The 14,389-nt window shown below is 43.4% G+C and overlaps 2 protein-coding genes across 2 annotated transcripts; one reads left to right on the top strand and one right to left on the bottom strand.

The window, feature by feature from the left end:
• Positions 1-3,728: 3,728 nt before the first annotated feature.
• prdx6 (peroxiredoxin 6) lies at positions 3,729-8,826 on the bottom strand. Its single transcript, XM_053877828.1, has 5 exons — positions 8,637-8,826; positions 6,211-6,367; positions 5,285-5,428; positions 4,713-4,859; positions 3,729-4,009 (listed from the first exon to the last, which is right to left on the bottom strand). The coding sequence occupies exons 1-5, from the start codon at positions 8,726-8,728 to the stop codon at positions 3,884-3,886; spliced, it is 666 nt and encodes a 221-aa protein (XP_053733803.1). The 5' UTR covers positions 8,729-8,826; the 3' UTR covers positions 3,729-3,883.
• Positions 8,827-9,140: 314 nt separating this feature from the next.
• Positions 9,141-13,794, top strand: plpp6 (phospholipid phosphatase 6). Its single transcript, XM_053854383.1, has 2 exons — positions 9,141-9,783; positions 10,690-13,794. Exons 1-2 carry the CDS (start codon positions 9,294-9,296, stop codon positions 11,055-11,057), a joined length of 858 nt encoding a protein of 285 aa, XP_053710358.1. The 5' UTR covers positions 9,141-9,293; the 3' UTR covers positions 11,058-13,794.
• Positions 13,795-14,389: the final 595 nt, after the last annotated feature.

Below are 14,389 nucleotides of genomic sequence, written 5' to 3'. Positions count from 1 at the left end.
GTTCAAGTTCAGAAGTTGGAGCCAAACATCTAGCTGAGATGCAACATAGTGTATTCCAGGACAGAAGCATAACTGAAGCTATTCAAACTCAGTTAGGTGTCAGGACCAGACTGGGATAACTGCACTGGGGAGGTGTTTCAGGTGAGGGTCAGAGGTCAGTTAAGAACATTACATTGTTACGCATTGTTTTGAAATTCATGCTCGCCCGCTGGAACAAGAGGTTTTGTTATGCTACGTTAAGAATGAATTGACTGGTCTTGTCACGCTGGCATGTGCAGTGAAGTAGCCAAATCATTTTCTCCAAAAGATGTGTTCATGAGAAAAATTTCCAACCAAGTCAAACATTTATTCAAATTGGAGTGGTACATGCCATCACAGCAACTGATGTCAAAGACAGAAAACTGACATTTCTGACCACCCAGGACCCAATATCCTGTCTGACTCAGGTGACCTCCCTGACCAGTCATGACTGACCGCGTATCAGGTCAGTTAGAGAAAAGTCTAGTCGATCAAGTAGCACTTAAGTAGCAGTGAATAGATACAGGATGGTGCTTCCTCCATTCAATAGCAGGACGCAGAGCATGCAGTTGAACAAACAGCAAGTTCTGAATTTCATCTTAAACAACTTCAAACACGCCAATGCCCAATTGTCAGGAAGAACTTCAAGCAAACATGAAGCGCTGTGGTGTTCGCACATCTACTTCAGCTCCAGTAACGGTTGAAGAACAATCATGCGCGTCCATAAAAGACTGGCAATGTTGCTGCGGTTTAGCGTGTTATTGTTGGAGGAAAAGGTAAAACACAGAGGCAGAAAGATTATTAATGTCTTCAAGTGGCTCTAGTGCTGCGCTTTAGTGCTTATTGGGTTTGTGCACGATGTCTCCTCTTAATGGCATCACACACAATTACGTGAGTAGCCATTCGCCTTGTCACTGTGATAAAGCTCCGGGCGCGGCTGAGGGGTGGTTTTAAAGCCCAGACACCCTTAGCCATTACTCAGGTGATGTGCCAGCGCCCGGTGATCAATGTGTCTCTAATAGAGAGGTTGGGGGAAGCAGGGGAGAAGGAAAGGACAGCAATATTGATAGAAAGAGATAAAGATAAGCACAGAGAGTGATTGCACTTTTACCTTCTCATTCATCAGCACGTTTGGTGAGGACCGCGAACCTGTTCAGTGGTAATGGCCTGTCGGGATGCTGTATTTATGAGGTTTTGTCAAAACAATGGCTTTAGATCACAAACTTCCATCAGTGCCTATGAATGAAAAAAACCCTCTTTAGTCCTAGAGAGGTCCGGAGCGCTGAAGGTCAAGGCTGACAATCATTGTTTACATGACTTACAGACAGTGATGATACGTTGACAGAAAGTCTGCAGCTTCTAGTTCACCTCAATAATAAGGAGGAGGGAAGCATCAGTGGACAGAGAGAATGAGCCAGACTTGGCCGGTGCTGGGGAAGGGGAAGCTGGAGACGGAGAAACCTTGATAAGAAAGGGGGACGTGCTGGCAGCTGAGAGCATGAGGCTGGGTGGGAGGGCGAGAGTGGCAGGAGAGAGAGGGCGCGTCTGGAAAGCATCAAGCCATGGCCGTGCATGTGTGTGCATATGTTTATGCAAGTTCGCCTCGGTGTGTTGCACGGCTTCATTGGTCTGTGGCTTGTTAACCTGCAGGTCATGGGCAGCGTCAGGTGACAAGGTCACTACCTGGAAACCAGCACAGTGAATGGTGCAAGGGTGAATGTACACAACACGCTGACCCTGCAGGAATATGTAAAACTGGACAATCAAATTTGTGACTGTTTAGAGACACAACTGGGTTTGACTATGGAGCAGGGAGTCATGTGTTCAAATCCCAACGAGGGAGGCCAGAGTAGGCTGTGAGGAAGGGTACCTGGTGCTACACACTTATTCATACAGAGCCGCTTTGAGTAAAAGCATCTGCGAGATGACTTGTGAAGGAGGGTGTGTTTGTCATTCACTGTCTTGTCTCTAAACTTATTTTGATGTTAATATTTTTAATACAGTACCTTTAAAGATAAAAATGTTAAAAAGTAAATAAGTAACACATTATAATCCATAATTAAATGGCTTTCCCACAGTAAATCACTAGTTCACTAGTTTCAAATGATTCAAAGTTGAATGTGAGTGAACTCAATCCCTTTTCTGTCAAAATGAGAGCCAAAAATGGTTAAAGTAGAAGCACTCATGAGTGAAGTTTTGTTCCAGTTCGCTGTATACTCTACTGGTTATCAATTCTCGGGAAAACTGGAGGCTGGCGAGTTTGAGATAAGGAACACTGGGGGGGGGGGCATTCCTCTCAGAGCAGTGTTTATGTCTTTGATCAGTGTGTGTGTGTGTGTGTGGAGATGCCAGAAAGAGAGAGGGAGCGAGAGGGAGACCAGCAGCTGGTATTGTGTTTGGCCCTGTGAGATCTGGCCCAGCCTGGTGTTGGGTTACATGTACTTGAGTGTCGGGGTGAGTTGGCTCTATGGCCACAAAGTGAAGGGTGACAGATGAACAGGAGGAGGAGGAGGAGGGAAGTTGGTACCAGGCAATTAAGCCAGAGTCTGACACCCAAAGCACTTCTCGGACCCAGGCACTGGCTATTGTAGTGTGGAATTTGAGAAATGCATCTGGTGTCTGTTATACTAGATGACTGCAGGGACAGAAGAAACAAGTTGAAGGCAAGATAAAGAGGCGGAGTCCAAGCCATGATGTGTCCACTCCCACCACACATTCAACAAATGTCCATTTCTAAAATTTAAGCTAAACCAATGGCTGATAATCGAACATGTAAACAGAGGGAAGGTGTGACATTCCAGTGAACATTGTGTTCTTGACAGGCGAGAGGAGGAGGAGGGGTGGAGACATTTTATCTGGCTCTCCTCCACATTCAAAGGGAATCCCGGCTTTTCTCTTTGACCTCTGCATTCCTACTACTATAACACTTTATTTTACTGCCCTCCTCCTCCTCAAAAAAGTAAATCAACCACGCACTTTCCACACACGCTCAACAAGCAGCGTGACCATGTTGTGACCACCGTAGACTGGGGACAATAAAAAACCATAGCAAAAACCTGTCCTGTCAATAAGATGCCACAGATGCTTGCAGTTGTGAGAGAACAGGATGCTGGGATGTCACTTTGGATGGTTGCTGGGCGTCTCGGTGTCCACTAAGTTGGGGTATTGTTCATGTTTGTTTCTCTGTTTTCAGTGCAAGTTTGAGCACTTTTTATTTCTGAAAATTTTGATTTCAGTACCAGAACAAGAATGTAAAAAAAGCCTCAGAATTGTTGTGTATATATATATATATATATATATATATATATATATATATATATATATATATTGGCAATTAGTTTAATTTAGTAAATAGTATAAAAATATAATTTGCTCTCTACTTAATGTAAAATAAATAATAAAATTGCAGATAAGATTTTGATTTTCTACTTTTTATAGCTACCGCAATAACTGCATGACATGTGAAGTAAATATTTAGGTCATCATCAATGCCACGATGTAGTTTTTCCAAAGAAACTAACTACACATACAAAAAGTAAATACCAAACCATGTGGTGCCACGCCCTCCATTTTTCCATCACTGAGCATCTACCGACCCCTGTCGGCACAAATGCGTTACTACAGCTTTTCTGTCTACAGATTCCATTAATTCCGGGAACACGGCGACAGCTAGTGGTAGAACAAGAGAAGTACTTCAGCTTCAAGCGAGGTCGACCACTGAAAAGTTTGTTTATTGTTGGAAGGTAAACAAGGCACTGACCCAACATTACGTTCTTCAATGTGTAGTACAGCTAGAAAAGTAGACATCATATGAGTCCGATCTAGACAAGTGCTTCATTCTCGGCCTGCAGAACTAGAGAGGTCTTCAGAGTTTGGTGGTGCGCAAGTACTTCTTCCCACTTGGCATTTCTTTCGTGGTGACTCCATTGGGGAAGAGGACGGCAGCTTCACCGTCACTAAGAGAGGGAATGACCATGACTTCGTCCCCCTCCTGAAAGAGAACATGTCTCATCAGTTATCTCTCTGGCGAACAGAATCAAGTTCACATTATTATCCCAGAACACACATGCACAGAGAGATATATCATAAATGACCCAATCTCACAGCGGGGTTTCCGCCACACATAAACTAGCGTGTCTGTGCACCAAGGCTTAAATGAGAGCCGCCACGCCTTCAGAAAAAAAATTATCTCTTTTTATAGGTGAAACCTCACCGGATCAAACGTATAAAAACAAAGTGGGAACATGGAAACAAACAACATGGAGACGAACGACATGACAGTTTCCGACTGTCATTCGCGGAAAAATGCGGAAAAACACATCATAATGACTGAAGTCTGTGGCTCGAAGAACTCAAGTCACGCATTCCTGCCAAGCATATGTAAAGGCGGACCGTGTGACAGATGTATGTCTCATGATTAAAAACCAGCATTTTCACTGTTCATTTCAGCAAATGACAAAACAGTTTCCTCCATTTCTCCATCACTTCTGGATTGGCTGTGTTTCATTCCATCTTTTGAGGTCTTTGAAATTTTAAAATGCTTCCTATCAGTCACCATTTACTTTCTAGTCTTTCAATTTTTGTCTTCTTCAGAGGATTTGTTTGGTGTACACCGAAGGTCAGTAGCACAGCAGCTCAACCATGTGGCAATAAACTCTTAAAATACTCGAGGCAGAGTAGTGCTCAGTCTGTACCTTCCAGTCCACAGGTGTGGCAACCTTGTTCTTAGCAGTGAGCTGCAGGGAGTCGATGACACGGAGCAACTCGTCGAAGTTTCTTCCGGTGGTGGCGGGGTAAAGGATGGACAGCTTCATCTTCTTGTCAGGGCCGATGACAAACACCTGAAGAGTGAAAAAGAGTTCTTCTGTGACAGGAGACACAAACCCACTTACACTAGTAACCCTCCATGGAAAGAGTGAACAGCCACCTTCATGTATGTGAACAGAGGTAGTTCTCTAATGACAATGTGAGTAATAGATATATTTTTTGCCCATGACTTACATTCATCATTTTCATGATCAAACTCAAACCGACTTTTTACAACCTCAGTGACATGTAGGCTGCCACTGAAGAAGGGTGAGACGCCAAGCTTCCGCGGACCTGCGCCCTTACTTTTCTACTTTTTTTTTTTTTTTTTTTTTTTAACTGAGGCGTCTCAATACTCCTTTTCCACTGTGGGCTGTTTTATCTTGACTGCAATTTTATGTTATGAGGTTTATAACACCCCACACTAACACCGGAGGCTGTGAATGACTGGTGGCCTTACACAGCGAGCGGTCAGGGCGACTCCATCCTTGTCCAGTTCATCCGGGTCCAGCATGCCCAGCTGGACCGCCAGCTCTCTCTCTTCATCCGCGATGATGGGAAAAGGCAGCGGGGTTGAAGCCTCGCCACCATAAAACATCACATCCTTTTGAAAGAGAAGCAAGGGTGATTAAAGATCATGGATGGGACTAAACCACACGGTGATTAATTATCATGGACCCCGACTTCAGACTCAGCCCACATGAATGCAGCGCCTCTCAGCCAATCACAGGGCTGCACAGAGGAGGTGTAGCTGCACCAGCGTGACCCACTTAGAGGCATCCAGAGAAGAAGTGAACCACAACTTGGGTTAACACGCAGGTCTAAAGCAACTCAGCACATGAATCATTATCCAGAGCAGAATATAAAATTTGACACACCAAACTGGCGCCTCCTGTCCCCTGGAGATAAGAGATATATAGCATTGATAAAAGTATCACCTATCCTAGTCTTAAAAAAAGGATTATGGCAGGTAGGATTAGGCAACACTAGTACACTGTTCAGTTTCACAAAACTTCCATTGAGAAAAATAAGGCCAACAATCCAGCACCACCGACTTGCTCATGGAGCACATTTCTGAGAGCTCGCTGGATTCCATGAAACTGGAAGATTTGTCATTTGGATTAGACAGTTCCCTTTGCAGCTTTTGAATGTCTGTCAGACAACGCTGTGGCTGCCACGCCTCTTTAGTGGCGTGCATGAGGCTTTATTGAGGAAACGGGTTTTTGTCAGTTTGTCTTTTTGTGAGCAATAAGCTCTCATGTCATCAAGGTGAACCGTTAAGATCACATGTCAATAGTGCTATCACTGCAATCCTAGATCATGAGTCTCAGGTGCACAGTGAATTAGAAAGCTTTACACATCATTCTAACTTGAGAGTTACGCCACCTTGCTCCAGCTGCAGTGGTCTTGAACGCTGTCCACAGACAGGGCGATCATCTTTACGCCCCGTTTCTCGAACTCAGGCACGAGTTTGGCAGCACGGGAGAGCTCTGTGGTGCAGACAGGAGTGAAGTCTTTCGGGTGGGAGAAGAGGACGCCCCATCTACAAGTCAAAGAGGTCAAGGTCAATGACAGAACAAACCTCAGTTCAACATTTGGGCTTTGCTAGAGAGTATAGAAGCTTGATAATAAATAAAAAAGAAATAGAAGTCGTGGTGCTTTTTAATAAAGTGTTAATGTGTGGATTGCAAGCAATCCAAGCTACAACACTTAAAGTAGCAACATCCAAAACAACTGCTTTTACTGAGACAACTTTCAATGTTGTGCAGAAGTGCAGAACTATATTGTGCAGTGGCACACATGGCCTATATAGCATCTGTTGACCCTATCAGCACATGCACATAAACACGCATAAGTAGAAGTCAGTTTTCTGTCTCTAACAATATGAGCTGCAGTGTAGTAACTTATGTAATATGTACTCAGTGTAGTAGTTTTGAACAAAAACCTACGCAGGTGTTGCATCTTCACATGACAGACTGCCTTTATTCCACTTATGCAATCTATAGGTCCACCGCAAAGATCCTCCTCCACAAACTGGATGTTATCTCTCACGCTGCCACCTGTTTTGCAACTGGTTCAATAATACCACTGACAGCAGTACTTTGAATCTGACATTGAACTCACAACATTTGGCCACAGGCAAGCTCAAAGGTTTCTGCACATACATGAAATTCTCAAGGGCAAAACACCACCATACCTACCGTCACTCCTCCACATTGACAGCACCAGTCAAGTGACTCTGGTCACGATAGAGCTCCTTCTTCATTTGGATGCGCTTCTTTTCTATCACTTTTTATCAGTGGCAGATTTAAGCTTAGCTCTCTCCCACTCTCTTCTATTAAATCTTCAGCGGTACAACACACATGGCCCTGCTTTACAGCACAATTGATTTATTCTTATGTCATATCTTTTTGCTTTTGCACTTTGTGCTGCCACTTGTCCAGTCCATCGTTATAAATGAGAACCGGTTCACAAGGGACCCACCTAGAATAATAAAGTTTACATAAACAGATAAAATTACCAATATATAGTTTGCACAGCTGTGGGGTGGAAAGTAGCTCAGATAGGTGAGAGTGGATGTCTGGGTGGAGGAACGGTCCTCATAGAACATTGAGAACGGAACACCTCGGGCTAGTTTGGCTGCAGGTGTTCAGAGACCAGCTGCTACAAGTGCAACGGCATGAGGGGATTTATGCAATCAGAATGAGAGCAACCTCATATGACTCCAAGAACTTCAGTGACATAACTTGTTTCACATGGGAGTTAACACAGCCAGATAAGATGGTGAACAAAAATGGAACAAATGTGACCACAGCGTAACAATTCCGATCCTAAACTAATGTGTGTTATAATGTACGTTAGTTCCCCAAAAGAGACACAAAGACTCGGCATTTACACGCTAATGGCTACATGAAATCAGGAGAGCATGTGATAATGAATTGACCTGAGCATTCCACACTCTCCTCAGCATTAAGAGCAAAAAAAATAAATAACTAGTTTAACACACAGCTTCTTCTTTGACCGAGTTAATGATTTTCAATCCTGGATCTACATGTTCAAATATTTAGCTTTCTTTTTAAGCAGTTGATGTTAAACTATTTGCCATATGTAAATATCTCTACCAACCCCAGAACTTGAATTGGTCTCACAATATACATTGAAAAGAACATGCTTACAGTACAATTGAATGTCGTCAGATTTAACTGATGAATTCGTCCACAGGTGTAGCTATATTGTAAGTGAAATTTAGTGCCGCGTATGTTGTGCGCACATTTGCAAACTTGCCAAAAGGAGTCCGACAAAGACCATTGGGGTGCGGGGCCTCTTCCTCCGACAACAGACGCCTTGTCTGCGCCGCACTGCCGAGTTATTATTACGTCTAATAAACAGAGACATCTAAACTGTCTAGAACGCTCCCAAATTAACATGAACTAATATTTGGTTTTGTATTTGCCACTTGATGGGCGTATGACTGAACAATTGGAAATGTGACTTCTTCTAAAGCGCCACACCTTCTGAGTCAAAGAAGCGTATAACATGCATCCATTATTTCCCTTTTACATCATCTAAAACATCTAGCTTACGTGAGACTGCGCGCCACCAGAAGGCGCGCGCAACAGGTGAAGAAAAGCCTGTATTTAAACGCGTATTATTTATTTATCTGACGACAAGGTCCGTGGAACAGGTAGGTTTGCAGAGGCTCGCTCTAACTTTAACTTGATGCCCACTTAATGACGTAGAATGAATTGGTGCGCAAATGGCGTAAAGGCGTGAAAACGATGCAGCAAATCTTTTCGAGCCTGGAGACTTACGAGTCACCCAGGAAGTCGTGGAATTTGATCCTGCCGGCGGTGGTGTTGGCCTCGAAGTTGGGGAACACGTCTCCGAGAAGAATTGCGGGCATGATGACGATCTGCGGCTCTTGGAGGGCGACAGGCAGCTGCGAGGCGAGAGCTGAACTGGTGCCGTCAGCTTAAGGGAGTCACAACACGTACAATCCGCGCGACACGTGAAGTGCCCCGGAAGTAGGGGGCGGGGCTAGATACGCGAAGCCGTCATAAAATAAAATCTTGGTATAAATTGTATCTGTTTTGAATTAGCCTAAATTATTATAATGCATTTTAGTTTTGAATGCATTTTTGTTGTATTTGAAATGTAAGTAATGCAATAAGTTGTGTTGCTGAATTGGTGATTAATTGTATTATTTTTCTGTAGTTACCTGCAAGAAAGATTCTGTTGCGCCGTAATTTAATTTAATTTTTGGTTTGTTTATTGTGTCATGTGCGGACACCTTTTCCCAGACTGCTTTGCGTCAACAACAAAAATGGCGGCTCTCTCGGTCTTCCTGACCGTGACGTGAATCGCTCCGGCGCTCCGCAGATGATCTGAATCGGCTACACCACTGCGGAAACACCTCCACTGCGGTGCGCCGTCACTTCAGCGACCCCGCTTCGTTTCTCACCGGAAGGATGCCGTCTCCCAAAGCCAAGAATCCCAACCGCGGCGGCGGAAGCCCGGTGCTCGGAGGCGCTAACGGCCGCTATGAGTTCATGTCGCTGACGAAGCGGATGTCTTCTCCTCCGCCGCCGCCGCATCTTCTACAGCGGCAGGGCTCCGACCCCGCCGCCTCTCGGCTCCGAGCCTCGGAGAGCCCCACTCGTCGGCGTGGCTCCAGCTCCTCCACCGGCTCCGGCCAGGGGATTCCCGATGAAGATGGGATCCGGCTGAACCCGACCTTCTTCCGCGTCGCGCTCAGTTCCCTGCTCGCCATAGACCTGTGGCTGTCCAAGCGGCTCGGGGTCTGCGCCTGCGAGGACTCGTCTTGGGGCAGCATGCGACCCCTGATGAAGCTGATTGAGGTCTCGGGACACGGCATCCCCTGGCTGGCTGGGACCGTCTACTGCTTCTACAAGAGTGACAGCGCCGCAGGACAGGAAGTGATGCTCAACCTGTTCATTGGTAAGACACCCTCCTCACTCTCCTTCACCCAGCGTTGTTAGTGCGGGGACTTTGAAAACTAAACAATTGACTAAACAATTGAAAGAGGGGCTTGGACAAAGAAAACATGCCATCTGGAGTGGCCCAGTCGGAGGCTTGACGTCAGCCAGATCGCTCATGAGTCCATCGCAATAATCATATTTCATCACCGTTTAAGGCACCGTTTGTTATCTGTTTCAGAGCCTAAGCAACAAGCCAAAGAAATGTTGCATCGTGCGTGAAGGGGTCAAGTTATGTTTCATCACATTCTTATCTGAAGGCGGCTCTTATCAGAGCCGTCTATTTTCCAGTCAGTCACACTTGACACTTTGCGCCACTGACCTGCTTCTCTGTTACTCTTAAGGTGTTCTTTATGAGGAAGAACTACCAGGTGAATATAAGATTCTATGGATGGGAGAGGATACCATGGTGCAAGATTTGGATTATGGATATTTGTCTGTGTCGTGCGATTTATGCCTGACAGATTTCTTTGTCTTTGTTTTTTGTTTTTCATCTTGTTGATTCCCCATTGATGAATGTATTATTGATGACCAGGGCAAAAGGACACGTTGCTCTGCTCATATTAACCAGAAGGTGGTGCCAGCTTGTTTTCGTGTTGAGAGACTCCCACGTGAACCTGTTTGGAATGTGAGAAATCTTTCAAACCAAAGACACAATCCCTGGATCGTTTCTTGATATTTCCCAGGGAATGCAGTGCAAATTACGTTAGGTAGTGTCTCCTTCAAACAAAAGTCAATACATTTTTTAAATAGTTCAAAATATAATTTTGCTGCACTCTTCTAAACGTTCATTTTAAGAACAGTACTTGTCAGTTTCATGTGGGTTTGCTGTTGAACCTCCTGTTTCTATGTCCCCCCCCCCCGGCAGGTCTTCTGTTGGACCTGGTCCTGGTCGGTGTTGTAAAGGCAATAGTGCGTCGTCGCAGACCATCTCATAATCGTATGGACATGTTCGCCACCTTCTCCGTCGACCGCTACTCGTTCCCCTCTGGCCACGCCACCCGTGCCGCTATGTGTGGACGATTTCTCTTGGCACACTTGGTGCTGGCTGCCCCGCTGAGGGTGCTGGTCCATCTGTGGGTGGGTCTGGTGGGGCTGAGCAGAGTGATGCTGGGTCGGCATCATGTGACTGATGTTCTCTTTGGGTTCTGCATGGGCTACCTTCAGTACAATCTGGTGGAGATGATGTGGCTGTCCCCTCAAACCCTGCAACGGCTGCTGGGTCAGCTGGTTTAACTTTGGGACCAAAGGAGCTTTGGAGTTAGACGTGATGTAACTGAGAGAGCACTTTGGACATTCACGGAGCTCAATCACTTCAATAATTTTGCAGTTTGGCATCACAGCAAAATCCTGAACCATATTAGCTTGGCATCATTCCAAATTATTGGCGAAATAAGATGAAGGAGATAAAGTGACGTGTGAAAAAAAAAATTTCCATTTCCAGATGTAGATCTTAAACTATTCTTAGCATAGATGAACCTGAACAGTCAGTAACATCCTCACTTTGCTAAGCAAGTTTTTTTCAATAGTCAAATATAGTATTTGCTTTAATTTGAAATGTATTTTTGAAATGACCAGAAATGTTGTAATTAATATTTTTGCGATAAAAGCATCTAAAACACAGTATCTCCGTGGACACACTTTTATTGCATCAGCAGCTATTATCCCCTTTATATTAAATTCACCAATTTTTCCTTCCTCATGACAAATCCATAAAACAACCTCCAAACATTTGAATGTTGATAATGTAAACATCTTGTTAATTCTGCTAAGACAACAATCTCTTCAGGAATGAACCTGTCAAATCTTTCCCGACACGGCTTCAGCAAATAGTCAGCTGTGTTACGTAACCATGAATTTCTCTCTCTCTGTTTACATTCTGATCACGACCCGACTAGAGCACGACTTAACACACCGCCCATCTATCAGGGCTCGAAATGAACTTTTTATACTCCGTATCCCATACCTCATTGGTATTGTTCGGCCCTAATAACGTCTATTTCAAAGTTTTTTACACTGTCCTAAGACCATATATTTTTGTGGCCCATGCTTTTCTTAGTCTCTGGCACATTGGTAATTTTGAGCCTGACTAAGTTTAACTTAATACATTTTTAAAATACCCTTGTATGTTTAATGAAAATCTAGTCTGGAAATAAATATGTTATTAAATATATTCTGTGTAAACTGTAGTAAAATTCCATCGAATTTAGCATCAGCACAAATCTTATCGTATCATTCTACATTCATTGTGCAATACATTGTTTCACGTCCTCCACTGCTGGGCCCCAGCACTCCTGGGTAATCATATGCAAAACACATAATCATTCACATCACCAGCAACATTGTCCTCAAGCAACCTTGCTTTACACATGAGGGGATGACAAGTCCCTGAAGTGACCTTCTAGTGCTCTGACTACAGCCTTTAAAACACAAAAGCCTGCTGCCAAATGTGATGTTTTTCATGCACTGACAGAACAGAGCACCCAAGCTAACAAGCCAGCTCAGACTCGACTCTCACAAGTCACTATAAAAGTGACTTGAGATTGTGTCCAAGGTTATGCCAGTAAGAAAAAAAATCATGAGGAAACAGAGCCGATTCTTTGACCCAGAACCTACAATTAGACCACATGACCAAACACACTGTTGTGTCACACTATTTTGAAAATAGAACCTGCAAGAATAAATGGATTAAAAATCACGCCATATTGATCAGTGGCAAAGTGAAATGAAATCCATTACCATGTGAAATCTATTTCAATCGACAGCTGTCTTTATTAAGTTGTTTTGGTATACTGCACATGATCATTCTATATTTGGTAATAAAGTACTGTTACTACACTGACACTGCTGTCAAGCCAAGTATCTGACAAGACTGTTAAATGCTGCTTATGTGGTGAGAATGGTAAACACAGCAGTGTTGAATAGGACCATTTTATTTCTTTACATAAGCTTGTGAAGAGAAAACATATTTGTTTTAATTTAAAAGGTCTGATGTATAAATCTCTTCAGCGCCATAGTAAGTGAACTCATTGGATCCTAGTTTTATCCATTCAAATATGACCCATGTTAAAATGAATGGCAAATGAATAGAAAAGGTGAGCGCTGAACCAATATTCTACAGGACTGATTTAGTATTTTGTGAACCAATGGGTAATCGCAGGGTTGGTTAGGACGTTTTGTCCTCACCAAGCCGTCACAGTTGCTGCCATGATTTTCAGGGTGCCTGTGTTTACAGTACCTATCGTTCATCGTCCCAATCTGGAAAAGCAATAGACAAAAAGGGTCGACTATACGTTGGCGAGAAGGAGTTTAATGTCATGGCAACATTCCATCCCAAGGTGTTTCTGAGGTTGCACATACAGAGAGGTTGTATTTGTGAGCATGTTTGTCAGAGTGACTTAACAATATTTGCACTTTGTATTTTGGATCTACATTTCTTTATTGCAGCACTGCCACCGCCACGCAAGTAAGGCTGCTGTGCAAATTATGTATATGAATGTATCATTTCTGTGGAGAGTTTTATGCAGTTCTACCTAGTGGATTTACTTAATGACAAATTCTGTTGAGCCGATGTGCAGTCAGTGACGCACACTGCTGCTGTATTCTGAGACGTCTCGTTCGCTGTTCAGTTTGGCAATAATCCAACAAAAACATTTCCAGAAGATGTTTCTGTCTCGACCTATCTAATATTTGATGTCTCTGTTTGTCATTCTACAAATGCTGCATACAGACTTTGCCATTTTCTTACATTTAATTTCATATTGACGAAACTGAAACTGAACTTCATATTGAAAATGAAACGGAAGTAAAAGTTCACTTGTCAAATGAGTTTACTGTTGTCATACTTGCCTGCCTTGTACTATTAATATCTCAATGAATGTAAATCAATTGTGATTACACTGTGATGTTTAGTGGGTTATCTTTTTAAATGCTGTGATTGTAGTCGATTATTATTTATAAATAAAGTGTGTGAAACTTAGTAGCAGATAGTATTCTTGGGAGCCCTCCTCAAAGTGCCAATTCACTTCTAGTAAATAAATGCAAAATGCAGAGCATGCAGTCTGCATTTTTTAAAACATGTACAGAAAACTATGGTGAGAAAGACTAAAGACTAACTTAACTCTGCAGAAAAGAAACCTGCTTCCCCACTGCATTCAGATGGCAGAAAAGGAAAGCATCCAAACGGTGCAGTGGGGGACAAACATGATGATATGCTAAAGACAATCTTGCTGCTGAAAGAATTATAAATATGTCATTTTATTCAACGCATACTTCACAGCTCTATTAAATAATGTTGTAGATCTGGACTGAGACCGGAGTGGACACACACCAGGTCCAAGTCCGAGACCAAATTCAATACAATAGTCTATTAGTCATAAAAAACTGTTTTATTTCCTACTGTAAAAGCAGTGGCAGTCATTTTTTTCAAAATAAACAAAGAACCAAAATGCTTCTATTGGAACAAAAATACTAAGTTGATGAAGTTTGGTCTCTGTCTTGGTCTCAACCTGGGTCTCAGACTTGGGCACTGTCTGCTCTGGTATGGGATATCAACACTTCAGTTGGGC

This window comes from Synchiropus splendidus, chromosome 1, assembly GCF_027744825.2.
Source record: "Synchiropus splendidus isolate RoL2022-P1 chromosome 1, RoL_Sspl_1.0, whole genome shotgun sequence".
NCBI lineage: Eukaryota > Metazoa > Chordata > Actinopteri > Syngnathiformes > Callionymidae > Synchiropus > Synchiropus splendidus.
Note: the sequence above shows the minus strand (reverse complement) of the source record. Positions and strands in the feature narration are given on the sequence as shown.

Coding starts and splice junctions, on each gene's coding strand:
- prdx6 (XM_053877828.1), bottom strand. CDS start 8,728: ATGCCCGCAATTCTTCTCGGAGACGTGTTCCCCAACTTCGAGGCCAAC. Junction 6,368..8,636: donor CACGACTTCCTGGGTGACTC/GTAAGTCTCCAG, acceptor TTTGACTTGTAG/ATGGGGCGTCCTCTTCTCCC. Junction 4,860..5,284: donor TCGCCCTGACCGCTCGCTGT/GTAAGGCCACCA, acceptor TTCACTCTTCAG/GTGTTTGTCATCGGCCCTGA.
- plpp6 (XM_053854383.1), top strand. CDS start 9,294: ATGCCGTCTCCCAAAGCCAAGAATCCCAACCGCGGCGGCGGAAGCCCG. Junction 9,784..10,689: donor GATGCTCAACCTGTTCATTG/GTAAGACACCCT, acceptor CCCCCCCGGCAG/GTCTTCTGTTGGACCTGGTC.